Source organism: Geotrypetes seraphini, chromosome 1 (genome assembly GCF_902459505.1).
Source record: "Geotrypetes seraphini chromosome 1, aGeoSer1.1, whole genome shotgun sequence".
Classification (NCBI taxonomy): Eukaryota; Metazoa; Chordata; class Amphibia; order Gymnophiona; family Dermophiidae; genus Geotrypetes; species Geotrypetes seraphini.
In genome coordinates, this window is record NC_047084.1 from 214,905,998 (window position 1) to 214,933,442 (window position 27,445).

Consider the following 27,445-nt stretch of genomic DNA (forward strand, 5'->3'; position numbering starts at 1 on the left):
CTAAAAAGTTATTTGGTAGTATGCTTTTGAGCCATCTTATTTCTTCTCAATCAATTCATAAACAATCTTCTTCCTCAATTGGTGTTATAAAGCACATTAGAAGCCTCAATGCACAAGCTTATCAGGGATTTTCAGATATCCACCTGAGTGACATATCAATTTTTTATAAATACTTTTTTCCATAAATGCTTTTTTATAAATATGACTTATGAAATTTTTAAAAACTTAGCTTGTAAGCAGTTATATCCCTTTGCTGAAGCATTTCGCAATACTTTCTCAAAGACAGGGGAATCTTAACTCATAATTGCTACTTAGATCATGCAACCGCTGGCTTTCTAAAAAGTGCAGCAGTAAGGCCCTCATCTATTCACTCAGGCCCGAATTTTGCATCCGACGCCTTAGTCGGTGGCCGCCTGTCAATCAGTCCAGGGCGCCAGCTGGACAATCGCTCCAAGATATGCGGCTGAAATGTAGGAAAGGGCTACATTTCAGCCACTTATCTTTGCCTCTAGACCGCAACAGCCGATCATGGCAGGGGGATTCCCCACTACTCCATCAGCTGAGCAGCAGGGATTCCCCGAGACTGCGATTCTGTAACTGGCGCCTAGGTTCTGGGCACCGGTTACAAATTTGCAGCTTTAGGGAGTCCCTGCCGCTCAGCTGATATTGGTGGGAGAAATTCCCCCGCCACAATTGGCTGAGAGCGGCCATGGCAAGGAACCCCGTACCTGACATGAAATCAGCTGGCAGGAGAGATGGCCACTCCCTACTGCCAGCGCCCCCACCCCCACTAACATCCCCGGCAGGAGTGATGCCCAAACCCTCCTGCCAGCAGCCCCCCTGAACATCCCTAGCAGGAGGGTTGCCCAATCCCTCCTGCTGGCACCCCACCCACTAACACCCCCACCCCCTGAAACCCACCCGTACCTTTTGTTGGAACGCCAGCCAGAGGGATGCTCACTCCCTCTGGCTGGCAGGCCCGCTTCTTCTCTGTACCTTTTATTGGAAGGCCCAATCCCTCCTTTCAGCAGCCTCCCCCAGAACATCCCTGGCAGGAGGGGTGAATCAGATACTATAAAGTCCACCTGGTCAGATATTTAAGAACATAAGCAATGCCTCTGTTGGGTCAGACCTGAGGTCCATCGTGCCCAGCAGTCTGCTCACGTGGCGGACCAACAGGTCCAGGACCTGGGCAGTAATCCTCTATCTATACCCCTCTATCCCCTTTTCCAGCAGGAAATTGTCCAATTCTTTCTTGAACCCCAGTACTGTACTCTGCTCTATTACGCTCTCTGGAAGCGCATCCCAGATGTCCACCACACATTGGGTAAAGAAGAACTTCCTAGCATTCGTTTTGAATCTGTCCCCTTTCAACTTTTCTGAATGCCCTCTTGTTCTTTTATTTTTCAAAATTTTGAAGAATCTGTCCCTCTCTACTTTCTCTATGCTATTCATGATCTTGTAAGTCTCTATCATATCCCCTCTAAGTCTCCTCTTCTCCAGGGAAAAGAGTCCCAGTTTTCCCAATCTCTCAGCGTATGAAAGGTTTTCCAAACCTTTTATCAGACGTGTCGCTCTCCTCTGAACCCTCTCGAGTATTGCCATACCTCCTGTGGGCATCCCACCCACTAACACCTTCACCCACCCGGACCCTTCTCCGTACCTTTTGTTGAAATGCGTGCCAGAGGGATGCTCACTAACTCTGGACGGCAGGCCCGCCTCTTCCGAATGGCAGGCCTTCCCCTTCCCGGTGCATCCTGGGATGCACCGGTGGGGAGGTGCCTAAGGACCCTCCCTAAGTAGGGGCTTTAGGCACCTGGGCCAACCGGAGTCTTAGGCCTCTTTCCCAGTGCCTTCTGGGATGCACTGGGAGTGGCCTAATACTCCCATTGGACCGATCCTGGGATGCACCGGGGGGAGGGGCATAAGGTCCTGATTGGGCTAGGTGCCTAAGGACCCTCCCTAAGTAGGGGCTTTAGGCACCTGGGCCAACCGGATTCTTAGGCCTCTTTCCCAGTGCCTTCTGGGATGCACTGGGAGTGGCCTAAGACTCCTAAAATTAATGAATTATGCCCTATTGGAAACCATAGAAGGAACCTACCTAGACACTACCAGGTCTACCCACTGCACTCATACAGAGACCCGCTCATTCACTTAACACACAAACAACAAGAAAAAGGAAAAAAAAGTGGAGAAAAATCCTCAGTTCATCTTCATATGGCAAAAAACTCCACTTATAAACAACCATTAAGCAAGGTCCAAAATGTGGCAGGAGGAAGCCCACTCCTTCCTGCCACCTGATGCTTCCACAACCCCCCCCAGTACCTTTGTCTGAAGAGAGCAGGGGGAGGAGTCTAAGGCCCTGATTGACTCATGATGTTGGCAACTTCTTCATAACAGTGTTGTCTCCTTTCACCTGTCAAACCTCAGCTTTCAATTACTGCAGTGCCCTTGTCGAATAAACACTACACGCTGAAACCTTCGAGAGCTGAGGTTTGACAGTTGAAAGGAGATAACGCCATTATGAAGGAGTCACCAACACTTTAAGCTGAGTAAAAAAAAAAAATTGTATTTAATCCCTGTGAACAGTGGTGGGCTTGGTCCCTATTTGAAATTAGCATTTTTGTAAGTGGAGTTTTTTATGCCTTTGATAAGAAGTGAGCGGCTTAAAATTGATGTTGGTTTCTCCACAAACTACTATATCTTGTATTCATTCTCATAACTCCCAGGGTTTGGTTTGGTCTTCAATTCGCTTTAAAAATTGGCAGATGCATGTAGCTTTTTGTCCTTTTCCCCTAGGGTATGATGGTTTTTTCTTTCTTTCTCTCTAGTTTGCCTCACACAGATTATAGAACTGGGCTTTTGGAGGATAGGGATAAAGGGGTTGGAAGTTTAATGTGTTTAAGGTAAGGTAAGGTAATTTATTTCTTATATACCGCTAAATCCGTTAGGTTCGAAGCGGTTTACAGAGAAATATATATTAAAGAATACAATAAAATAAGATAAATAAAGAATAGGTACTTGAAATTCCCTTACTGTCCCGAAGGCTCACAATCTAACTAAAGTACCTAGAAGACAGTTATTGAGCAGTAGGAATAAAATAAAATAAAGATAGAGATATTGAACAAGATATTAAGCAAGATATTAAACATTCTAACAAGAGTACACTGATATCTCTAAGGCCATAGTACTTTTTAAAGTAAAGTATACATCTCAGTAATAATTAAATAGATAAACTAAATAAATTAAATTAGATTTGTTTGGATTAAAACTAAATATGGAAAAAATTTTAAAAAGAACATATATGGACATAATAAATGTGAAAAAGAATGAATAACAAAGGAATGTGAGTGAAAAAAACGTTGAGCAATGGAATTCTGAGGAATAATTTAAAAATAAAGATATAAAACAAATAAATAAAAAAGAGTAAAATTAGGATATAATAAACATGATGATATAAGAGTCAAAAGGGACCAGCATCACTTCAGTCAGAACAACAAATATTATGAGTTTAGAATATTATGAGTCTCAAATTGTATTTGTTGTCCAAGTTTATCCATGGATCTTCCTAAATAATTGTAGTTCACAGGGAGAGAATTGGGGGTGGAGACCAGAGGGGTTATGGTTTAATGAATCTGTTTAGTGGGATTTAAGAAAACCAAGACATTGTATGGTTTGTTGAACTGTTTATTACATTTTCTCAATAAAAAGATTTATCATAAAGAATGATAAGTGTGTTAACATAAATTGGCTTCCATTTTTCAGTTTTGTTTTTGGGATACGAATAGCAGGCATAGTGGATATGAAATTTGGATTTAAAACACCTTTTCAGTAATAGCTTAAGGCGAGTTACATGAGGGTACAGAGATCAAATATTAATGAATAGAAATAATGTATCTTAAAAATATAAGGACCTCTTGCTAATTACAAGGAATGGTAGCTCTTGGGTGCTGATGTGGGCACAAACCCCTCATGTGTAGAGGCAGCAGACACTTAAACCAGAAGAAAAGTCTTTATTTTGCTTTTATTCATGCAGTTAGGTTCACTACATAACAGAAGCCTGACTCTTCTCACAGGCAGGCAAATCAGCTTAACATAAATCTTTCAGTGTAAACTAACACATAAGCCTGATCTAATAGACCTGGCTGACAGACACAAAATGGATTCTAGCAGTCTTTGCTCCATGTTCATAAAGGCCTGTCCTACTTTGCAGGCTATAGTACTCAAACCACCCTCAGCAATCCCCCCAGTTATAACCGACCAGGTTTGGTGATTTCCCTCAGCTACAATTGCATAGGAACAGAGCTACTTTCAGCCAATGCTGGCAAGACATGGGAATCTTACCTCAACTTGAAACAACCACCAGGGCCTCTCTGACTCTTTCCATTCTCAGAAGGTTTATTCTCTCTCCCTCTCCCCCAGGCCATGCCCTCCTGTCTAGGCTTCTAAGGGGCAAGCTGACACTTAAAAGTAATGGTGCTGAAAATGTAAATTGATTTCCTTCAATTACTTATTTGTCTTAATTTTATGCTATCACTTGATAAATAGGTAGCCTATGACTGGCTACATTAAAAATCATGTAGACTACACATGCTTCTGTGACTTCCTAAGCAAGAGGATGCTTACTAATTTTGGTGTCTGAGGGTTATTACAAAACTTGATAAGACATGGAAAACCATTGTAAGAATTAAAATGGAAGATAATGCCTGAAATAATTTAACAGTAGAATGGAAGAAAGCATTTTTAGTAGAGTGTGGGCATATTTGGGATAGGTATGGATAGTGCTGCAGGGAAAGGGTTGAGAGGTCATGTAAAAGGTGAGTAGGAAGTTGTTGGTTGTATATATGAATTTATATGCTTTTCTGCTCAAAGCAGAAGAATCTCTACTGGATGAATTTGATTGGCCAGTTTGGTTTTTATCTTAGGATTTATTAACTACCTTTTCATGAAGAGATTCACCCAAAGTGGTTTATATACATTGAATAGTAATCAGGTACTCTTAAGTATTTCCTCTATCTGTCCGAACAGGTTCACAATCTAACTGTGGTACTTGAACAATGGAGGATTAAGTGGCTTGCCCAGAGTCACAGGGAGCAGGCTGGGATCAAACTCTCAGCCTCAGGGTGCTAAGGCAGCAGCTCTAACCACTAGGCCACTCCTCCCCTCTGGCCATCTCAATTTGTCAACAGCACTATAAACTCTGCTTAAGGTCAGCAGAGAGATTTCTTGACTAGAATATTTTTCCACGTATATGAAAATATTTGATGATGAATTTTATAATATTCTTTAAGTTAAATTGCTAGTATTGTTCATAGTCTTGTTTTTCTTTTAAATCAGAGGTGAGCCAGAGAATTCAAACAGCACACCCTGCTGGGAGACAAGTGATGCTGCACTATTTGCTACCATGGATGAATAACATTGAGTTAGTAGATTTGAAACCTTTGCCAACAGTAAGAAGGAATGAAGAAGAGGAAGAAGATTCCTTGAAAGATAGGGAGCTGATGGTGAATAGTAGACGCTGGTTGAAAGGTGAAGGCTGGGGATCACCTCAAGCTACTGCTATGGTTCTGAACAATCTGATGTTCATGACTGCAAAGGTAAGTGCAGAAAACTAGCAAACTAATGAGCTCATCAAAATAAAAAGCAATCTTTCATAAGCAATAATCAAAATAAAAAGCAATAGTTCAAAGATATTCAATGTTAGGGTTTTTATATACAAAGAGGGGCATAATCTAAAGAAATGTCTAAGTCTGTTTTGGGCCTAAGTCGCTAGTCACCCAAAGTCAGCAGTATCTAAAGTCCATTCTCGAAAAATACGTCCAAAATATTTTGTTTTTCGAGAGTCGTCTAACTGTACGTCCAGCTGTTTGATCGCCCAGACTGCTAAGTCGTCTATCTTTAAACTCCATTCTCATCCAAAAAATTGTCCAAGTTAAAAATGCCTAGAAAAGGACCTAATGGACGTGGGAGGGGCCAGCAAAGTAATGGACTGGACACCTAGACATGGCAACAGAGTAGTGGGGCACCTTACAGAGCACTGCTGCGAACTTCACAAAAAAGGTGCCACATAAACATCTCACCATAATTACCTTATAGGTCATGGTGAGCCCCTACTAGACCCACATGTCTACCACCCCAATAGTCCTCATGGCTGCAGGTGGCACCTGTATGGCAGTACAGTAGGGTTTGGGGGGTTGAGAGGTGCACATGTTCTACCATAAATGCAGTGGCTAAAGTGGTTTTTGAGTCCTCTCTATGGTTCACTAGCCCAACACCCACACTACTTAAGCCACCTCTGTGCTGCTCTACTAGGCTTTGCTATGCCAGGTGCTGATGTTCTAGAGGCAGGTATGTACGTTTTTATTCCAATTTTTATAGTGTTGGGGGGAGGGTCAGTGATTACTGGGCAGTGTGTGGGGGTCTGTACTTTGTGTCTGCAATGCTTATCTGGTCACTTTGGATACCTTTTTGGCACTTAAGACCTGGTTTTACATGGCCTAAGTCACAGCGTACAAGTTCCGTCCAGGCAGCCTCGTTAAACTTTCGGTTATACTTGCAGTACGACTAATTTTAGATCAGCCCATGTCCCATGAAAAGCAGCAATTGCACTGAGATGCACTTGAATGGATGTGGATTTAAGTCCTGATTGTGATAAGTGGAACAGGTAATCCAAAACTGAAGGCAAGGAGGTAGATAGAGGTGATGAATGGTGCACCAAGCAGAAAATCTAGTTCATTTCTGGTTGTAGCATTGCCTAGTGGCAGGCTTCCTGGAATCTTCTAAAATGTCCTAAACAGATTGAGAAAACTGTAAAGTAGCATTGAGGTTGAGAGGTACCAAGCTGTCAGTTGTAGAGACTGCAGGCTGGGATGAAGTAGAGACCCTTGACTCTGTATAAGCAGAGAGGGAAAGACCGGGCGAAGGAATGGCTCCCTGCTGCTGAAGTAAAAGGGAGAACCACGGTTGTCTGGGCCAACAAGGAGCAATCAGAATCATGATGACATGTTCGGTTTTGATTTTGACAAGAGTATTGAGAATCAGAGGAAATGGAGGGAACGCATACAGAAACTTGTCCGTCCATTCCAGAAAGAAAGCGTCTGCCTGTAGTCGGTGAGGAGAGTATATCCTTGAGCAGAACTGAGGCAATTTGTTGTTGTGGGGAGACGCGATGAGGTCTGTCTGAGGAGTCCCCCATTGAGAGAAAATGTGATGAAGAGGCGATGAATTTAGTGTCAATTTGTGAGGTTGGAGAAAGCGACTCAATTTGTCCACCAGTTTTTCTTCCCTTGAATGTAGACAGCTTTCAGGAAGATGTTGTGAGAGATAGCCCAAGTCCAAAGCTTCAGAGCTTCCTGGCAAAGAGGGAGAGATCCTGTACCTCCCTGCGACTTGATTGTCAGTTCGAATGAGGCCTATGGTGTCGTGAAGATGTTGAAAAGCCTTGAGAGCATTGAAGATCACTCTGAGTTCCAACAGATTGATGTGAGACATGCGATCCTTGCTGGACCAAAGGCCTTGAGTACGGAGACCGTCGCGATGTGCCCTCCTCCCCCCCAAGCGTAGGTCGAAGAATCCGTTGTGAAGATCTTCTGATGAGGTGGTGTTTGAAACAGCAAGCCTCTAGAGAGATTGGAAGAGAGCATCCACCAGTGGAGAGATTGCTTGAAAGAGGGAGTTATTTTGATTTGACGAGATAGAAGGTCAAAAGCCTGAAGAATCCTGAGAAGTCACGTGACCCATAGAGAACCATCTTGCCGAAATTGAATTGAGGGAAGACACTTTGTTGCATAGCTGAAGAAGAGCATCTAGACGTTGTTGAGGAAGGAATGTTATGAGTTGAACAGTCTAGAACAGCTCCAATGAACTGTAGATTCTGAGAGGGTTGAAGCTGAGATTTGGGAAACTGATTTCGAACCCCAAACTTTGTAGGAACCAGGTAGTCCGTTGGGTCGCTACAATAGCCGCTGCAACTACAACTAGGCACTTGGTGAACACTCTTGGAGATGATGCAAGATCGAAGGGTAGCACTCTGTATTGGAAATGCTGATTCCTCACCCGAAATCTGAGATACTGATGGGAGGCTGGATGAATGGGAATGTGAGTTTAAGCCTCCTTGAGATCTAGAGAACATAACCAATCGTTTTGATCTAGAAGGGGATATAAGGATGCCAGGGATAACATTCAAAATTTTTCTTATTGAGGGCCCTGAGATCCAAAATAGGCCGCAGATCGCCTGTCTTCTTCGGAACCAGGAAGTAATGGGAGTAAAAAAAACCCTGCTCTGCTGTTCCAAGGAAACTTTCTCAATGGCATGGAGACGAAACAGAGCTTGAGCTTCCTGAAGAAGAAGGACAGTCTGGGATGGATTGTAAGGCTACTCTCTTGGAGGAAGCTCTGGTGGAATCTGAGTGAAATGAAGAGAGTGTCTATCCATCTATCTCTCCTCTGTTGTAACAAAAAAAAAAACGTTGTATCTTCACTGGAAATGTCCAGTCAGCTCTTTTGTAATCCGCCTTAAACTGCAAGGTATAGGCGGAATAGAAATCCCTAATGTAATGTAGTATCCTTCCCTGATTGACAGCACCCATAGGTCTGCTGTAATGGTCTCCCATTGATGGTAAAAATGATGGAGATGACCTCCAATGGGAAGGGGACAGGACAGATGCAGAACGATGGAGGTTATGCTCTGTTTGAGACAGTCAAAAAGGCTGAGAAGCCTTGGGTGCAGCAGAAGGCTGAGGTTTCTGTTGCTTCTGCTGCTGCTGTTGTTTCTGCTGCTGCTGTTGTTTCTTAGGAGGTGCTCGAGTGTAAGGAGCTGCTCTCGGAGGATAATGCCTCTGATAGGATGGAAGACATTGAGAAGGCTTGGAAGGAGCTGGCTCAGGCTTTGGTCTGACTATGGAAGCAAAAGATTTCTCATGCTCAGAAAATTTCTTAGTAGCCAACTCAATGGATTCATCAAAGAGGTCATTGCCTTCACATGGGATATTGGCCAGATGATCCTGAATGTTGGGGTCCATGTCAATAGTGCAAAGCCAGGCAAGCCTGCACATCGCTGCTGAACAAGCAGTGACCCTCGAGGAAAATTCAAAGGCATCATAAGATGATTGGAGAAAGTGTAACCTAAGTTGGGCCAGTGTAGCAATGACGCTGGAACTCCAGAAGCCTGTGCTGAGAAAGATCTTTAGTAAAGCCAGGCAGTATATCAATAAAATATTTGAAATAGGTAGTAAAGATGAAATTATAATTCAAAACTCTGGATGCCATCATAGAATTTTGATGTAGGCAACGGCCAAACTTATCCATGGTCCTGCCTTCTCTCCCAGGAGAAACGGTAGCATAGACCCTGGAAGGATTATTCCTTTTCAAGGAAGATTCCACAAGAAGGGACTGATGAGAAAGTTGAGTGTTCTCGAAGCCCTTACAATGTAGAGTTCTATACCTCGATTCCAGCTTACCTGGAACAGCAGAAATGGAATAAGGAGTTTCCAGGTTCCGCTTGAAAGTCTGGGAAGGAATCCTGTTTTGTGGGGGTTTGAGAGACTCCACAGGAGGTCGAGGCAAACTCATTTATTCCAAATATTCCTTAGAGTATTTAGAACCAGAGTTCAATTTGAGATCCAGGTCCTCAGCCATCTGATGGAAGAAGGAGAAAAAGGATAATTGATCCGCAAGAGAATAGCCTCGAGAGGGGCTCAATGACCTCGAGGCGCCTCGAGTAGAAAACAAAGGCGAAGCCTCTCTGGAGTATTGATATCCAAGCGAATAAGCAGGCGTGGACGAGTCACTGGAAGAAGCAGAACCCACAGGTTCAGCAAACGGTGTCCTCAATTGAGGCGTTGGAGGCTTTGAAGAGCTGGTATGTCTGGATGAGCGAGGCTCGTCTCTTGAAGAGGACCTGCGCCTCAATGAATGCCTCGATGAGTGCCTCAACCGGCGGTGAGAGTGATGCTTGTGAGAGTGATGCCTAGAAGCAGGTTGTGCTCGAGGTCGAGGAGACTTCACCCTATGCCTCGAAAAGGGTAATGCTTTATGTGAGGATAAAGGGCTGGAAGCTGTAGATCGAAGACGAGACACCATAGAAGACTCAGTTGTTTGGATCGAGATATCTCTAAGCACTCCCAAAGACTCGGGAGTATGAAGAATCCAGACCTGACACTCAAAAAGACTCGACTCCTTGCATAGAGTGAGTAGATTCAGCTCGAGGCAAAGGCAAGGACTCGACTCCTTGTGAGACTGCTGAGTGCCCAGGCTGGACTGCAGGAGGCAGAGTCAAGACAGGAAAATGTATGGCAAGTAATTTACCAAACTCCCGCTCTAAAACGGTCTGGATTGTGTATCCGAGTCTTTAACTGGAACATTTGCTGAGGCTAAAGGCTCCAAGGACGAAGAGGAAGACGTATGCTTCGTCTTAGAGAGATGCTTCTTGGGCAGTTTAAGAACTACCGCTGGAAGCGTCTGCTTTGGTATCTGACCTGAGAGAAGCCCAGGAGTAGACTCAACTGATGTCATCGAGGACTTGCCAAACGAGGAAGGCTTGATAAGAGTCGAAGCTGAAGTCAAGGTGGAAAGCTTGACCAAGTCAGAGGTTGAGACCAGGGTGGGGGAATCCATTCCAAAAATCTTCCCCACTTGAACTTGACAGCGTTTAAGGGCTCGAGGTTGAAGGGTAGCACAGCTAATGCACAACTCCGGGCAAACATTGAAGGCACCACCGATGTGGGTCAGTGAGGGAGATCACACGCTGGCACTGGCTACACTTCTTGAAGCCCGTGACCGGCCGAGCCATAGAAGGAAAAATAGCCGCAGCGAAATCGAAACCCGCAGGCTGAGGGTGCGCGGCAGGCCCCACCATCACTCGACGAAAAAAACATGAAGAATTGACCATTTTTTTTCACACGAAAGAAAGAAATAATACGACACAATAATAAAGAAATAGACACGAACCGCGGTGAGAGAAGGCACGAAGTCAAACTAAGTTTAGTGCAGAGTGTCAAAGACAGACTTCTCAGCTCCACGGAAAACTGAGAACTGAGGAGACGTGCCCTACGCTGGGCGGGAAGGCACTCACGCATGCGTGGTGCGGCAGTTGCAAAACTTCTAAGGTTTCTACAAGCAAGTCTGCTTGCGAGGCTGTCTGCATCCAGGGCTCCATGGATGATGTCACCCTCATGTGAGAATAGGCTGCCTGCTTGTCCTGGGATAACATATTTATACAAAGGTCTTTCAGTTAGGCAGGTAGAAACTGCTCTTTTGTTTAGTTGCCTTTCAGTTAAACAATAGTGCCTGATTAAAGGGTAACTCATCCAAGAAGTGTAGCTGACATCATTGTTCACTTTATAAACAGAGCTAACAAAGGGCTAGATTCACTAAGCCCACCGATCAGTGTTCCCGCTAAGCTGCGCTGGGGTGCGTTGGCGCACAAAATATTACCTCGCAGCGCACATGTTTCTCGTCACAGCGCACACAGTGTAGAGCACAGTTCTTCAACCGCCGGTCCGCAAACAAAATCTTGCCGGTCCGCGAAGGATTCGGTCCGCCGCAACGAAAGGCCGGCGTCAGCTGACTTGCAACTTCCTGTTGCAGTCGCTGTGCCGGGACTCCTGCCTTCGCCGGGACTCCTGCCTTCCACCGCGTTTGCCTCCTGCCTTGTCTCCGCACCTCCAGACCAGCAGCGGCAGCTGTGTATGCTTTTAACTTCGGCACAGAGCTGCCCCTAATCAATAGTTTAGCGCGGTTTCATAAGGCAGCCTCGGGGCCTTTGCTAGGCCGGCCCACATCGCATCATCGAAGCGGGCCGGCTATCAAAGGCCCCGAGGCTGCCTCATGAAACCGCGCTAAACTATTGATTAGGGGCAGCTCTGTGCCGAAGTTAAAAGCATACAGAGCTGCCGCTGCTGGTCTGAACTCTTGGGCCGCTGAAGGAGGGCAAAAAGCAGCTGTCCTGGAGGTTTCCCTTCCTCACGCCTTTACAGGTTCCTTTTTTCCACCTTTTTTTTTTTCCTTCAAACGGCAACGGGCCCCAGCATCGACATCAATCAAGTAAGTTCCACTGTTAATCAAGCGGTTCTGCTCGGCCAAAGCTTCCCCTGTGACATGAGCCACCCTCAGGGGAAAGAAAGTGACCCACAAAGGTGAGGGGAAGGGGGGCAGATGATGGAAGTTGGGGGGGGGAGAGAGAGAGAGAGAGAGAAGGGGCAGATGATGGAATAGAGGAGATGAGAGAGAGAGAGAAGGGGACAGATGATGGAAGTGAGAAGAAGGGAGAGAGAGCAGAAGGCAGATGGATGTCAGTTGAGAAGGGAGAGCAGATGCTGAATGGAAGTGGGGAAAGAACACATACTGGATGGAAGGAGGAGATAAATAAAGGGGGAAGAAAATAGTAAGATAATGGAGGGGTGAGGGAAAGGGGTGACAAGCTGTGTGTAGACACAGTGAAAAGAGGGAAACGGGACTAAATAGTAAGAAAGAATTTAATTTAGATGGAGGCAGAAAATAGAGAAGGAAGACCAGAGAAGAAAAGGGAAGAGAGAGCAGAGAATGATCAGATCTGAGTGGAGGAAATGAGAAGAGAGATATGCTAAAAACCACAGGGGGGAGGGAAGGATAGAGATGCCAGACCATGAGGGGAACAGAAGGAAGATGATGGATGCTAGACCAAATTGGGGGGTGGGGGGGGGGCAGGAGGAGAGATGGCAGGGAAAGACAGACAGTGAATGGAAGGGGCAGATGCTGGACTGAAGAGACAGAGAAGGTTATCATGCTGCTGTACCGGGCCATGGTACGCCCTCACCTGGAGTACTGCGTCCAGCACTGGTACTTTAAGAAGGACACGGTACTACTCGAAAGGATCCAGAGAAGAGCAACTAAAATGGTTAAGGGGCTGGAGGAGTTGCCGTACAGCGAAAGATTAGAGAAACTGGGCCTCTTCTCCCTTGAGCAGAGGAGATTGAGAGGGGACATGATAGAAACATTCAAGGTACTGAAGGGAATAGACTTAGTAGCTAAGGCAGGGAGAACGAGAGGGCACTCTCTAAAGTTGAAAGGGGATAGATTCCATACAAACGTAAGGAAGTTCTGTGGTAGAAAGCAACATATTTATTTGGCTCATAACTTGCTGGCGCCCGATATTTTTAGCTCACAGTGAAAAAAGTTTGCTCACAACACCCGCCCGCTTAGAGGGAACACTGCCACCGATCAAGTCTCGACTACTTAGCGACCCCTTTGCAACCGATTTCCTCCGACCTGATTCACTAACCTGATTCACTGTTCCAATCATCCTCCGATCCGCACAAATGAGGGGGAACGGCATTCAAATGTAGGCAGGCAGCGATTCACTAAAAAAATCTGGAACACCGACTGGGCTGGCCGATCAACAAAAGAAGCGACTGCTGGGGATCGGTCGCTCACATCTTTCCGACTGCATCTCCTGTTCTCTGCCCTGATTCTCCTGCTCTCTTCCCCCAACTCTCCAGCTCTGTCTGCCCTAATCGCCACCCTGCTTCTGCCCCGACTCTCCTGCTCTTTCCCCCCAACTTTCCAGCACCCTGCCCCGATCACCTTCCCCGCAGTGCGAGCCCATGTTTTTAATCCGCGGGTTTAAAGTGGGTTAAAACCACGGGCTTGCGAAAAAGTTTTTAAAAAGTTCTGCCGGGCACGGAGGGCCAGTGTATGTGCAGACCATCTACAGATGTCTGTGCATGCATTGGGATTGCTGGAGAGCGATCTGGGCGGTCGGTTGGGAGCATGATTCCAAACGCCCTCATTTGCATGATGATGCTTTGTGAATCAACCCCCCAGCCATGGATCAGATCGGATTGCTGAAGGATCGGATCCTTAGTGAATCTAGCCCAAATAGGTAACCCAGACCTCAACTGCTCCTTGTCCTGAAGAGGTGCTAAGTCAGGATCTGCTAAGGGGAAATTACAGCAAAGTCAGTTTAGGTAATAGTATAGTCTTTAAAGTCTCTGTTAGGGTTTTAATATAAAAAGTGTTTTTTCGTTATATATGCTAGTAGTAAAGAGTTCTAAAAACAATGAATCATAATGCTTTATGTTTAAGTTGTTTGATATCACATAAGCACATAATTCTTTTAACAGCTACTCTAAGTATTATTTCATCTATCATGCTTTTAATAATCAATTTAATATTAACCACATCATACTAGCAAATATAGCCTGATTTGGGGGGGGTTTCTGTTTAAATTCATGTTACATTATTAAATGAACTACAGCAGGAGAAAACACTTTTGAAGGATACCCCTGATTTTTGAGCTGCTGACTCAATCTGTCTGAAGATAATTTAAATTATTTGTCAGTACTATATAATATGCAAATCATTGAAATGAACATGTTAAAAATACATTTTTTTGCATGATAAGAAACTAGTCCTGAGGTCTTTTTCTCTATTAATAATTGATTGTAAGGTTAATATCACATTATAGTTTAAATAGGTACAGTGACCATATGATTTGACTATTTTAAGGCAGAAAATCTGTATTTCTTTAACTAGGGTTTTTTTTATATTGCCCAACATATACATTTTTTTTAGGGGGAGTGCTTCCAGGGGTGGGGTTAGAGTAGCAACTACACTTACAATGTATTTAAGTTTTCATGAAGAAAGTACCCCCCATGATAAACAGGTGCAAATCTGTGCATGTTCTTTTTCTTGAGTATTTGAAGAATATTTCCCTTTGAAAACTGATGCAGTCTACAGGTAAAAAGCAGCTGCAGACTTTATACCTGTAGATTTGTTTGAAAGTTGCCCTCAAAATACAAAATCTAACATGCTGAGTGGAACAAGAACATCAGAGGACTAATAATTTTAGTAAATGAGAGAAAATTGATGTTTGATCCCATTATCTAAACTAAACTAAAAAAAACCTTAAGTTTATATACCGCATCCTCTCCACGGAAGTGGAGCTTGGCACGGTTTACAAGAACTTAAAATATAAGAAGAGAAAGGAAAAGGTTTAGATGAGCTTATATATAGAATGGAAGAGTAAGGGGAAAAATAGAGTTACATGTTAGAGAAGAGCCAAGTAAGAGTAGAAAAATTCCCTTGAACACAGCAAAGCTTTATGGGGCTTTTTTATAGGCAATGCATACCATAACATCTAGGTTAGTTTATAATACCATATATTTTAAATGTTGCAAAAAGATAGGTTTATTACTAAGATAACATAAGAACATAAGCAGTGCCTATGCTGGGTCAGACCAGAGGTCCAGCAGTCCGCTCACGCGGTGGCCCATCAGGTCCAGGACCTGTATAGTAATCCTCTATCTATACCCTTCTATCCCCTTTTCCTTCAGGAAATTGTCTAATCCCTTCTTGAACCCCAATACCGTACTCTGTCCTATCATACCCTCTGGAAGCGCATTCCAGGTGTCCACCACCCTCTGGGTAAAGAAGAACTTCCTAGCATTGGTTCTGAATCTGTCCCCTCTTAACTTTTACGAATGCCCTCTCGTTCTTGTAGTTTTCAAAAAGTTTGAAGAATTTGTCCCCTCCACTTTCTCTATGCCCTTCATGATCTTGTAAGTCTCTATCATGTCCCCTCTAGGTCTCCGCATTTCTAGGGAAAAAAGCCCCAGTTTCTCTAATCTTTCATCATATGAAAGGTTTTCCATACCTTTTATCAGTCGTGTCGCTCTTTTCTGAACCCTCTCGAGTATCGCCATATCCTTCTTAAGGTACGGCGACCAATATTGGTCACAGTACTCCAGATGCGGGCGCACCATCGCCCGATACAACGGCAGGATAACTTCTTTCGTTCTGGTTGTAATACCTTTCTTGATAATACCTAGCATTCTATTCGCCTTCTTAGAGGCCACTGCGCACTGTGCCGATGGCTTCATTGTCTTGTCCACTATTACCCCCAGGTCCTTTTCTTGGGTACTTTCACCCATTACCAGCCCTCCCATCGTATAGCTGTACCTCAGGTTTCTGTTTCCTACATGCAAGACTTTACATTTCTCTACATTAAATTTCATCTGCCATCTCGTCGCCCACTCTCCTAGTTTATTCAGGTCCCTTTGTAAATCTTCGCAGTTCTCTTTAGTCCTAACTCCACTAAATAGTTTGGTGTCGTCTGCAAATTTTATTATTTCGCACTTCATCCCTGTTTCTAGATCATTTATAAATACATTGAACAGCAGCGGCCCGAGTACCGATCCTTGTGGAACACCACTCGTGACCCTCCTCCAGTCCGAGTAGTGGCCCTTCACTCCTACCCTTTGCTGTCTACCTGCCAACCAATTTTTGGATCCATCTGTGTACGTCTCCTTCCACCCCATGGTTCTTCAGTTTCCATAGTAAGCATTCATGGGGTACCTTGTCAAAGGCTACTTGGAAATCTATGTATACGATGTCTATGGAGTCCCCTTTGTCCATCTGTTTGTTTATTCCTTCGAAGAGGTGCAATAAGTTCTTTAGGCACGATCTTCCCTTGCAGAAGCCATGTTGGCTTGGTTTCATCAGTTTATTCCTTTCTAGATGCTCATCGATGCTGTCTTTTATCAGCGCTTCTGCCATCTTCCCCGGAACCGAAGTCAAACTCACCGGTCTGTATTTTCCCGGGTCACCTCTCGATCCTTTTTTAAAGATGGGCATAACATTAGCTATCTTCCAATCCTCCGGGATCATGCCTGTTTTCAAGGATATATTACAAATCTACTGTAGTAGTTCCGCTATTTCCTCCTTTAGTTCTTTCAATACCCTAGGGTGGATTCCATCCAGGCTCGGAGATTTGTCAGTTTTTAAACTATCTATCTGCTTGTATATGTCCTCAAGGCTTACTTCGATGGATGTTAGCTTTTCTGCTTGATCTCCTATGAAGATTTTTTTCAGGTTCCGGCACGTTGGATGTGTCCTCTTTTGTAAATACTGACAAAAAGAACATGTTTAGTCTATCCACCACTTCTTTTTCCTTCTTCACCACTCCTTTCCTATCTCCGTCTTCCAGCAGTTCCACCTCCTCCCTTGCCAGCTGCTTCCCTTTAACATATCTGAAGAACGGTTTGAAATTTCGTGCTTCCCTTGCTAGCCTCTCTTCATATTCTCTTTTTGCTCTTCTCACCACGATATGGCATTCTTTTTGATGCTTCCTGTGCTCTTTCCAGTTCTCCCCAGTTTTGCCCTTTTTCCATTTCCGGAATGAATGTTTCTTATCTCCTATCGCTTTCTTCACTTCTTTAGTTATCCACGCCGGGTCTTTTGTTCGGCTCTTTTTGCAACTTTTTCTAAATCTGGGGATATACAGATTTTGCGCCTTGCTCACCGTGTCCTTGAATAAAGACCAGGCTTGTTCTACAGTCTGCGATTTCTTTGAGATGTTCCTAAGTTTCTTCCTTACCATTACTCTCATTGCTTCATAGTTTCCTTTTTTGAAGTTAAAAGTTGTCGCTGTGGCTCTCTTTCCCTTCGATATTTCTATTTCAACTTTGAACTTGATCATATTGTAATCGCTGTTCCCCAACGGTCCCACTACTTCCACTTCCTTTGCTGGTCCTCTTAGCCCATTAAGGATTAGATCCAGAGTGGCATTCCCTCTCGTCGGTTCTCTGACAAGCTGCTCCATGAAGCAGTCCTGTATAGCCTCCAGGAATCCGGTCTCCTTAGCACATTTTGAGCTTCCAAGACTCCAGTCTATCCCGGGATAGTTGAAGTCTCCCATAACAATCGTGTTACTACTTTTGCATTCTCGCTTCATCTCGGCTTTCATTACTTCATTGTTTGCTTCGGTTTGCCCATTCTTATCTCGGGCCCTTTCCTTCCCTGTATTTTAACCCATAGTGATTCCAATTGGTTGGTCGTCGCCGCTGTGTCCACTCTGGTCGAGTGTATGTTATCCTTTATGTATAGGGTTATTCCTTCTCCTTTTTGACCTGACCTGGCTTCGCGATAGAATTTGTACCCCGGCAGTGCTATGGCCCATTTGTTTTCTTCATTCCACCATTTTTCAGAGACCCCAGTGACGTCTAGGTTCTCTTTTTTGGCCATGACTTCTAATTCTCCCATTTTATTCCTTATGCTCCTTGCGTTTGTATATATGCAATTTAAATCCTGGTATTTTTTTGTCTTCATTTTCTTTTCCTGTGCTATGATCTTCTTGATCTGTCAACTCTTGTTTTTTGCCCGTTGTATCTTCCCAGCATTTTTCCCACTCAGTATCCTTTTGGGATACCTTCTTCTGAATCGTCGACACTTGGTCGTCTGTCGGCTTTCCCCTTCTTCTTAGTTTAAAGCCTGCTCTATTCCTCTCCTGACGTTGTTTGCTAGAAGTCTAGTTTCCGCTGTGCTCAGGTGCAGTCCATCTCTCCTGAAGAGCTTGCTCTTGCCCCAAAACGTTTTCCAGTTCCTCACGAAGTAGAACCCCTCTTCCTCACACCATCTCCTCATCCAAGCATTTATTGACTGTAGTTCCGTCTGCCTCTTCACATCTGCTCTCGGTACCAGTAGGATCTCTGAAAACGCTACCTTCTGAGTCCTCATCTTCAGCTTCCTTCCCAGAGTCTTGAACTGTTCAATCAGTGCATTTCTACTGTAGTCTCTCCTGCTGACATCATTTGTCCCGATGTGGATCATCACTGTGGTTTCTTCCGTCTCTGCGCCTTCTAGGATCTTTTCAATTTTATTGACGATGTCCTTTGCTCTTGCTCCTGGGAGGCAGATCACTAGTCGATCCTCTCTCCCTCCTGCTATGTGGCTATCTACTTGCCTTAGGATTGAGTCTCCCACTAGGATCGCAGACTTTCCCATCTTCAGTTTTCGCTCCGGTCGTAGGTCTATGTCTTCGGTGTGCTTCGATGCTTCTTCTTCTAGGCATCGGCAAGACCTTGCCTCCCCTTCCTGCGGGATTCCTCTGTGAGTTTCTTCCTTGGCGTCATCTTCCTCTTGTTCTCTATTCCATGTGGGTGTATCTTCATCATTCCTCTGATGTTCGTGTTCTTCCACCCTCCTCCTTTAGACCTCCTCAATGAACTCCTCGAGCTCCCTGACTTCCTCCTCAATGTGTTTCTCTCTCATGAAGTCTTCAGCTGTCCTGATTGGGTCTTCTGCAATGCAAAGTCCTTCCAGTTCCTGTATCCTGTCCTCCAGTTGCCTAACTTCCTTCTTCAAGCTTTTCAGCTCCTGACACTGACCGCATACATATGACTGCCTCCCCGAGGGGAGGTAATCATGCATATTTTTTTTTTATTTATTCAATTTTCTATACCGTTCTCCCGGGATCTCAGAGCTCAGACGGTTTACATGAATTTATTCATGTTCTCAAGCATTTTTCCCTGTCTGTCCCGGTAGACTGTCTGTCTATGGCAGATTGTGCAGAACACTGGAAAACTCATCTTCTGGGTTCCCTCTGCTTCCATTGCTGTGCACCTTTTTGGAGTACTTTCTATTATTGCACTGATACCTTTTTGCTTGTGTGTGTGTGTGCTCTTCTCTGCCTGCTGTGTTCTCTTCTGTGCCTGCTGTGTTCTCTTCTGTGTCTGTTGGCTGTCCTCTGTGTCTGTGTCTGTCCTCTGTGTCTGCTGGCTGGCCTGCTGTGTCTGTTGCGTCCCCTGTGCCTGGTTATGTGTCCTCTGTGCCTGTTTGGTTGTGTGTCCTCTGTACCTGCTTTGGTCTCCTGATTCTCCTTTTGCGGTGGTTCATCCCTTCTCAAGGCCCTTTGCAAAGGCGAGCGCCTTTAATACTCGCCTTCGCATGCTGAACGGCTGAGCGCCATTGGCTCCTCTCCTTTACAGTCGGAGCCCGGTGGATGATGTCAGGGGTGGGCAGAGCTAACTCTCGCCGCCTCCCCTAGCTCTCTGTCTTTGCTCCCCCTCTTCTGCCTCTCTCCTTCACCTGCTTTACTTTTCTGCTAGCCGCCTCTCTCCTTCCTCAGCTCCCTGCTCTTCTGTCCGAGCCTGCTAATTCACCATGGGCTCCTCCCCTTTAGAGTTGGAGCCCGGTGTATGATGTCGGGGTGGGCGGAGCTAACTTGCACCACCTCTCCTAGCTCTCTCGTTCTCCTTGCTCCCCCTCTTCTGCCTATCTCATTTGCTTGCTTTACTTTTCTGCTAGTCACCTCTCTCCTTCCTCAGCTCCCTACTGTTCTGTCCGAGATTCATAGGTATTGACAATTGAGTCATATTGTGTACCTTTTGGAATATCCTAAGGGAATGAATACACTTTGATGTATATATTACAAATTGCAATAGCATGGTACAACACCTCTTAGTCTATTATTATGTTTCATCCATTTAGAATAAATCTGGAATAAAGCTGACTTGATAAGGTTATTTAATGGTAAGAAATGGGACTAGATACCAAAATTTTTTCCATAGAGTAATAGTTGATTAAATGCAAAAGCCTCAGTTCCACCACTCCACCGCTGTTAGGATTCTGAACCGCGGGAAGAAATTACGTGGTGACTTTCATCATTGGCTCTTGTGCATTTACCAATAGTCCAATACTAATATCTCTAGTTTTTTTATAAAGTTGATAAGGTTATTGGCATTTCTATGTATATATTTGAATATTAATACCCTGGTATTGTTATATTTTCTAGTATGGGGATGAGCTAGCATGGTCAGAAATTGAGAATGTCTGGACTACACTTGCAGACAGCTGGCCAAAGAATCTGAAAATAATTTTGCACTTTTTAATCAGCATATGTGGAGTAAATACTGAACCCAGCCTCCTGCCTTATGTGAGTATTTGATATTAACTTTTTCTTTACCTAAATTCTTAGTTTTTTTCTTAATGATTTCTATAAACAGAATGTCTCAGATACATGATAAATACAAACAAGCTATATTGAGTATAGTATAACACAGTTGTTCTGTGCATTGTTGCGCCTGAATATCTGTTGCGTCATTTAGGGCAGACAAGTGGTTCTCAACCTTTTTTTTCAGTAGGGACACACCTGATGACCAATGCTTGCATATGTGATACTATATAGATGAGCGTCATTACCTTTGGTCTGATACAGTATGACAATTCTTATGAATTAAATGTAAACATACTCAGTATCCACAAATACCTTATCTACCCACAACAACAGTCACAGATTATAACTTGCACATTTTTTCCCTGGAAATAGCTATATAGCATAAATAAAATTATTCTCATGTCATTGGAGTGTAATAGCAATATCTCTCCACTACGAAGTATGTTATGAAATACAAAATCTGAAAAAACCCTAACTCAGAATTCAAGTAGTAAATCTACCATATCACAGTAAGTAGCACTATTTTGTATGATTCAGACATGAACCTTACCTAAGAACAGGCAGCTCTGCAAATATTACACAGGGCCATAGAATACTTACTACAAGTAAAATAGAACAACCTGGGACTGCTGTAGAGTTCTTCGCATAAACTACATGCGAACAGAATACCACTCCTTGGCAACACACAAAACCCAGACAAAACTACACCAGATAAAGAATAACTTATCACGGGCTCATGCGAGTCCGTGAAATAATTTACCATGTCCGATAGCTAAATCTGACACAATAAACTATATGCAGACACCCTGTGCTTACCTAAACATCAGAGAGTTGGTTGCAGAGGTAACACTGGTCAAGGACTGGGTACAGGAGATCCAACTAGAAGTTCTCTTCTTAACAGAACATGGTTAGCTTCAGATCCACGAATCTGAGAATTCTGCCCCCCACCCCAGTGAGGGGGAGGAGTATCAATCCTCTTAAAAAAATTTCCTAGAGGTTGAAGTCTTAGAAAAGGTTTCTAATCAATACATGGATCTAATAGCTTAGCACAGGGGTGTCAAAGTCCCTCCTCGAGGGCCGTAATCCAGTCGGGTTTTCAGGATTTCCCCAATGAATATGCATTGAAAGCAGTGCATGCACATAGATCTCATGCATATTCATTGGGGAAATCCTGAAAACCCGACTGGATTCCGGCCCTCGAGGACCGACTTTGACACCTGTGGCTTAGCACCTAATAGATACCATTCTACAAGTGGCTTTAACATGTGGGAGAGGTTGCCTTTGAAGAGTTTGTATATCGTAACTCGTTAGCTTCAAACATTAACATGATTCTGGGAGACCTAAACCTTCACTTAGAAGGTGGATTATCTGTTATCATACCTAGAGGTTTTAACCTATCAAGCAGATCACACACGAAAAAAGGACACCAACTAGATATAGCTGCAGTCACCAACCACACAACCTCTCACCCAGAAATTCACATCTCTAATGGGGAATGAAGAACTTCATTACGGTCATATCACTACATGTATACATTTAATCTAAACTGGACGCAAGGCAAACTTAGAAAAGAGAAACATGAGGCTAAATTTGGAATACGCCAAGAAGTCAACACGTCACTGTTTGGGCCAACGCAGACTATGTAAGTAAAGACTATGCCTCAAAAGACTTTCTAACCTAGGGGTAGGGAACTCCGGTCCTCGAGAGCCATATTCCATTTGGGTTTTCAGGATTTCCCCAATGAATATGCATTGAAAGCAGTGCATTCAAATAGATCTCATGCATATTCATTGGGGAAATACTGAAAACTCGACTGGAATTTGGCTCTTGAGGACCGGAGTTCCCTACCCCTGTTCTAACCCAATGGTGCAAACTGAGTAATGAGATTATGGACAATATGGCACCTAAATATAGGAAGAACAAAATCAAAATACAAGCAGATAAATGGTTTGATAATGAACTTCTGCAACTAAAGAGGCAGTTTAAGAAATTAGAAAGAGACTGGAGAAAGAGAAACACTGACCATACCAAGAAAGAATGGAGGGATACGGTTAAATTGTATAAATTAGAACTAAAGTCAAAGAAGAAAACTTGCTACACCAAACTAATGGGCACTGGAACACAAAACAACTATTTAAAAAGCTGACTTCGTTCATTTCAAATTCATACTTACATCCCTCCAGTCTACTCTCTTGCTTGCCAAACAGGACTACTACAACCATCTGACTAACTCTCTTAGTGCTAACCCTCGTTGTCTCTTTGCCATGCTCAACTCTGTACTCCAAGTTTCCCCGCCTCCTATCCCCTCTTTGCTCTCCCCCCAAACAATGGCAGAGTTCTTCTGCGACAAGATTCACAAGATCCACCTTGAATTCTCAACAATGTCACCTCCCCCACCACCCTTTCCGACTATCCACTCTGTCGACCTCCCTTCAACAACCCTAATGACCCTTTCTTCCTTTTCTGAAGTCATGGAAGAGGAAACTGCTCACCTTCTCTCACCCTCCAAACACACCACCTGTTCCTCTGATCCGAGTCCTACCTGCCTACTAGGATCCATTGCTCCCGCTGTAATCTCTCCCATCTGTCACATCCTCAACCTTTCGCTCTCCACTGCTACAATTCCTGATGTCTTCAAACCTCCTGTAGTTACACCCCTCCTTAAAAAGCCCTCACTATACTTTACGTCCCCCTCCAACTACCACCCTATCCTCCCTCCTCCCCTTTCTATCCAAACTACTCAAATGTGCTGTTCACCGCCTTTGCCCGGACTTCCTTTTTTCTCATAATATTCTTGACCCACTTCAATCGGGCTTTCGCCCTCTCCACTCTACAAAAACTGCCCTTGCTAAAGTCTCTAACAACCTGTTCCTGACCAAATCCAATGGACTCTACTCTGTCCTCATTCTTCTTGATCTGTCTGCTGCCTTCAACACTGTTGATCACCGCCTCCTTCTCGAGATATTGTCCTCGCTGGGATTCCAGGGTTTTGCTCTCTCCTGGTTTTTTTCCTATCTCTCTCATCGTATTTTTAGCGTATGTTACAGTGGATCCTCCTCCGCTCCCATCTCGCTTTCTATTGGCATACCCCGAGACCTCATACTGAAGATGCTGTTTCTGGTGCCTGTTTGTTTGGCTAGGCATTGTAAAGTACTGATATATGCTTTTAGAGAGGGAAAGACTGACATGGTGTTGGAAGCACACATAAATCTTAAAGGCCCTGTGCTTCATGTTTCTTTATTAGGTGAGCAGCAGACTTGAGTAGACATGAGGGAAGGGGGTAGAGGTGCTTCTGGAAGAGATGAGCAATAGAGTTGCTATCTAGTTTCTTTGTTCTCATTTCTTTTCAAAGTCCTGGGGCAAACTGTTCATCATCTGTTGAGCTTTGTCTTCCTGTGTTCTTGACTGTTTTCAGTCTGCCTTTTTGCCATTCCTTTTCAACTGACTTTGTAATATTTCCTTTGCTTAATCACCCTCAAGGCTGATTTATTGGTCCCCTTCTTTTCTGTGTCATCTCGATCTTGGTTCTTTCATTTATTCCTATAGGTATACATACCACTGCTTTGCAGGCTACATTTTATAAAATGCTTTATTTATTTCTTTATTCTTTTTTGTGTTCTGCCATTTCTCTCTCTTTCTCTCTCTCTCTCTCTCCTTTCTCTTTCTCTCGTAGATGTTGTGTTTTTGATGCCTAGTAAATCAATAGTTTTACTCTACCTTTTGTCCTTGATGATTGTGTTTGTTTTCTAATGGCAGGTTAAAAAGGTTATTGTCTACTTAGGAAGAGATAAAACAATGCAGCTATTAGAAGAATTGATTAATGAGCTACAGCTTACAGATCCAGTTAGCTCTGGGGTCACTCACATGGACAATCCACCGTATTATTGCATCACTTCCAGTTACAAAATCCCTACTGTTACCTCAGGTAAGAACTCTGGTTTGTTTGCCATTTTGCAGATGCCTAGAGCCTTAAATAAATGTGTGGAAATCACATTTCATATTTTTCAAGGAAAGTTTTGCTTCACCAAGAAACCTATGAGAAGATATAGAAGGTACTAAGTGAAGACAACAATTGCTTGCTTCAGTCTTAACAGAAAAGTTGGGGAGATTCGAATGCTGGAAATTAGTATTTTTATGATGATGATATGAAGGAACTGAAATAAATTACAGTGAACCAGGAAAATACAGTAGGACAAAATCTATGCTATTCCCTTGGAAAAAGGACATTTCATTGGACACTGCCTTTGTCCTAGACAACATTCCCTTAGATTCTGTTTCCTCATTAAAAATTTTAGGTATCATCGTGGACGACAAGCTTTCATTTCACGAAAACATAGGGAATACAGTTAAATCATGTTTCTATAAATTACGTATGATACGTTCTATATCCAAGTTTCTTAAACCTAAGTCTATCAATATATTGATCCACTCGTTGATTATTTCCAAAATCGATTACTGCAATTCAAAAAGAAAAAAGGAGGCTACAAATCATCCAAAATACTGCAATCAAACTAATTTACAATGCAAAAAAATTTGACCATGTCACCCCTCTGCTGATAGACTCCCATTGGCTTCCTATTGCTCATCGAATTTCGTACAAAATATTACTGCTAGTTTTTAAATCTATGATCTATAATGAACCCCAGTTCATCACTAGATTGCTCATTCCATACAACGTTTCACGAACCCTCCGATCAGCTTCAAACAATCTGTTAACAGTTCCATCTTTAAAAATTATTGGAACTAGAAGACAAGACATGTTTTCAATTATCGCCCCTACCTTATGGAACTCTATGCCTCAGTACATTAGAGACATAAAGGACCTCATTTCTTTTAAAAGAGCTTTAAAAATTTATTTTTTCAAGGATGCTTTTAATATATGACTCTCAGATTTATAAATTTTTTAACCCTAGGTTTTATATCCATAATTTTGGTTTTTTTCCCTTCCTTGAGTTATTTTTCCCTTTAATGTATATTTTCTTCTACAAATATATTGTAACTTTCCCCCTCTACCCTCATGTTTCATGTGTATTAACCCAGTATGTTTTTTTTTTATTTAAAAGTCAGTGTATTTGTATTTCTATTTTACTTGAATTGTACATCGCTTAGGTATTCAATAAGCGATTTATCAAGCACTAATAAAACTTGGGAAACTTGGAGAAACTAAAATGTAGAAGAGCAACTATACTGGATTGTATATACCCAAGATGTCTGAAAGAGCTCAAAAATGAAATTGCAGACCTATTATTGGTACTTGGGACCTGGGTAAGCCACTGTTGGGAACAGGATACTGGGCTTGATGGACCTTCAGTCTGTCCCAGTGTGGCAATTCTTATGTTCTTAATATATAACCTATCATTAACGTCATTTAAGGTACCTGAAGATTGGAGAATGGTCAACATATTACAAATTCTTAATGAGAACTCTGGTGTATTTTGGAAAACTATAGACTAGTGAACCTGTTGATCGTGCCAAACAAAACATATATGAGGGTTGATTTATAAGTCATGCCAACTAGTTTTTTTCTCTTGAAAATGTGCCAATACTATAAATCTAATATATACGTTTGAAAGTGTGTGGCATGTACTTCTTAATGTTGCCACCAGATATGATGAGTGCAGCGGTCTATGGTAGGGGAGAAGCAAAAAAAACCAAGGAGACCCGGATTTCCACAGCAAAAGAAGAACAAGTCCAAACAAACAAAACTGTGGAAACACAATGTTCTTGGATCTTTGGATATAATTTATTCAAAAATGTCCTTGTTAAAAGCAATAATGATGATACAGACTAAATCCACATATATCATAAAAGGACCCGACACGGGCCGTGTTTTGGCTAAACAAGCCTTCCTCGGGGATTCTAAGGTATGAATTTAAAATATGTGTTAGTCTGAGAAGTCCTAAAGATAAATAGTGTACAATAAAGTGTGAACTACACCTAAAAGTGTAATGTGTAGATGTGACATATAAAATATAATAGTGAAGAAGAAAGCACACCTAAAAGTGTGATATGAAATGAAGAGGAAAACTCACCTGGTGACATAAGACACTGAGGTCTGAACCCGAAAACTAATGCACAATAATAATGCATGGTGACAAAAAAAAGTCTGATTGTGAAAAATGAGTGACATATTTAAAATGAAAACTTAATAAGTAGTAAGTTGGAGGGAGAGAGAGAACACAAGCAAGGTATGGGTTACATACCATGATATAATAAACCGACTTTGGCAATGGTGGAAAAAAGCCTTAGAATCCAAAGACAATTTGTATTCACAAAATGTAAAACCTAATAAAAGCCAAACAGCAAGCAAATAAGCGAAAGATATGAAATACTGATATAAAACACCCTTCTAATGTGATACTAATGGGGAGTAGACTTAATTCCTTTATGAAAAATGATTGTTTATAAATATTTTATCATTTTTTTCTTTCTTTCTTCTTTGGGGAACCGAAACCTCAAGTGCTCACAGTTGTCTGACTTTAGAACAAGTCTTGTCAGTACAACCTTTGTATGAGCTATCATAGGTCTCAAGTAACCCCTTTTTTTACTAATCTATTTTGTTTTACTTATGTGTTCTTTATAGATTAATATAACCTTATTATTTAATTTTGTCTTTTATTATATAAAATCATTGAACCAAAAGTTAATAGCAGTAAAATACGTTTACTTTTCACCATATACTTAGCTTTTTGCCATAATTAGTTGTTGTCTCTGGTTGTCAGTAATGTTCACCCT

General features: G+C 42.8%; 1 protein-coding gene across 8 annotated transcripts in view; it reads left to right on the top strand.

Moving 5' to 3' along the window:
- Positions 1-27,445, top strand: part of FRYL (FRY like transcription coactivator) — a 768,252-nt gene that overhangs the window by 451,935 nt on the left and 288,872 nt on the right. For all 8 annotated transcript variants that reach the window (XM_033945802.1, XM_033945793.1, XM_033945809.1 and 5 more), the window contains 3 exons: positions 5,338-5,597; positions 20,549-20,689; positions 24,467-24,635. In XM_033945802.1, the coding sequence (XP_033801693.1) occupies positions 5,338-5,597; positions 20,549-20,689; positions 24,467-24,635 (570 nt within the window). The remainder of the gene's footprint in view (positions 1-5,337; positions 5,598-20,548; positions 20,690-24,466; positions 24,636-27,445) is intronic.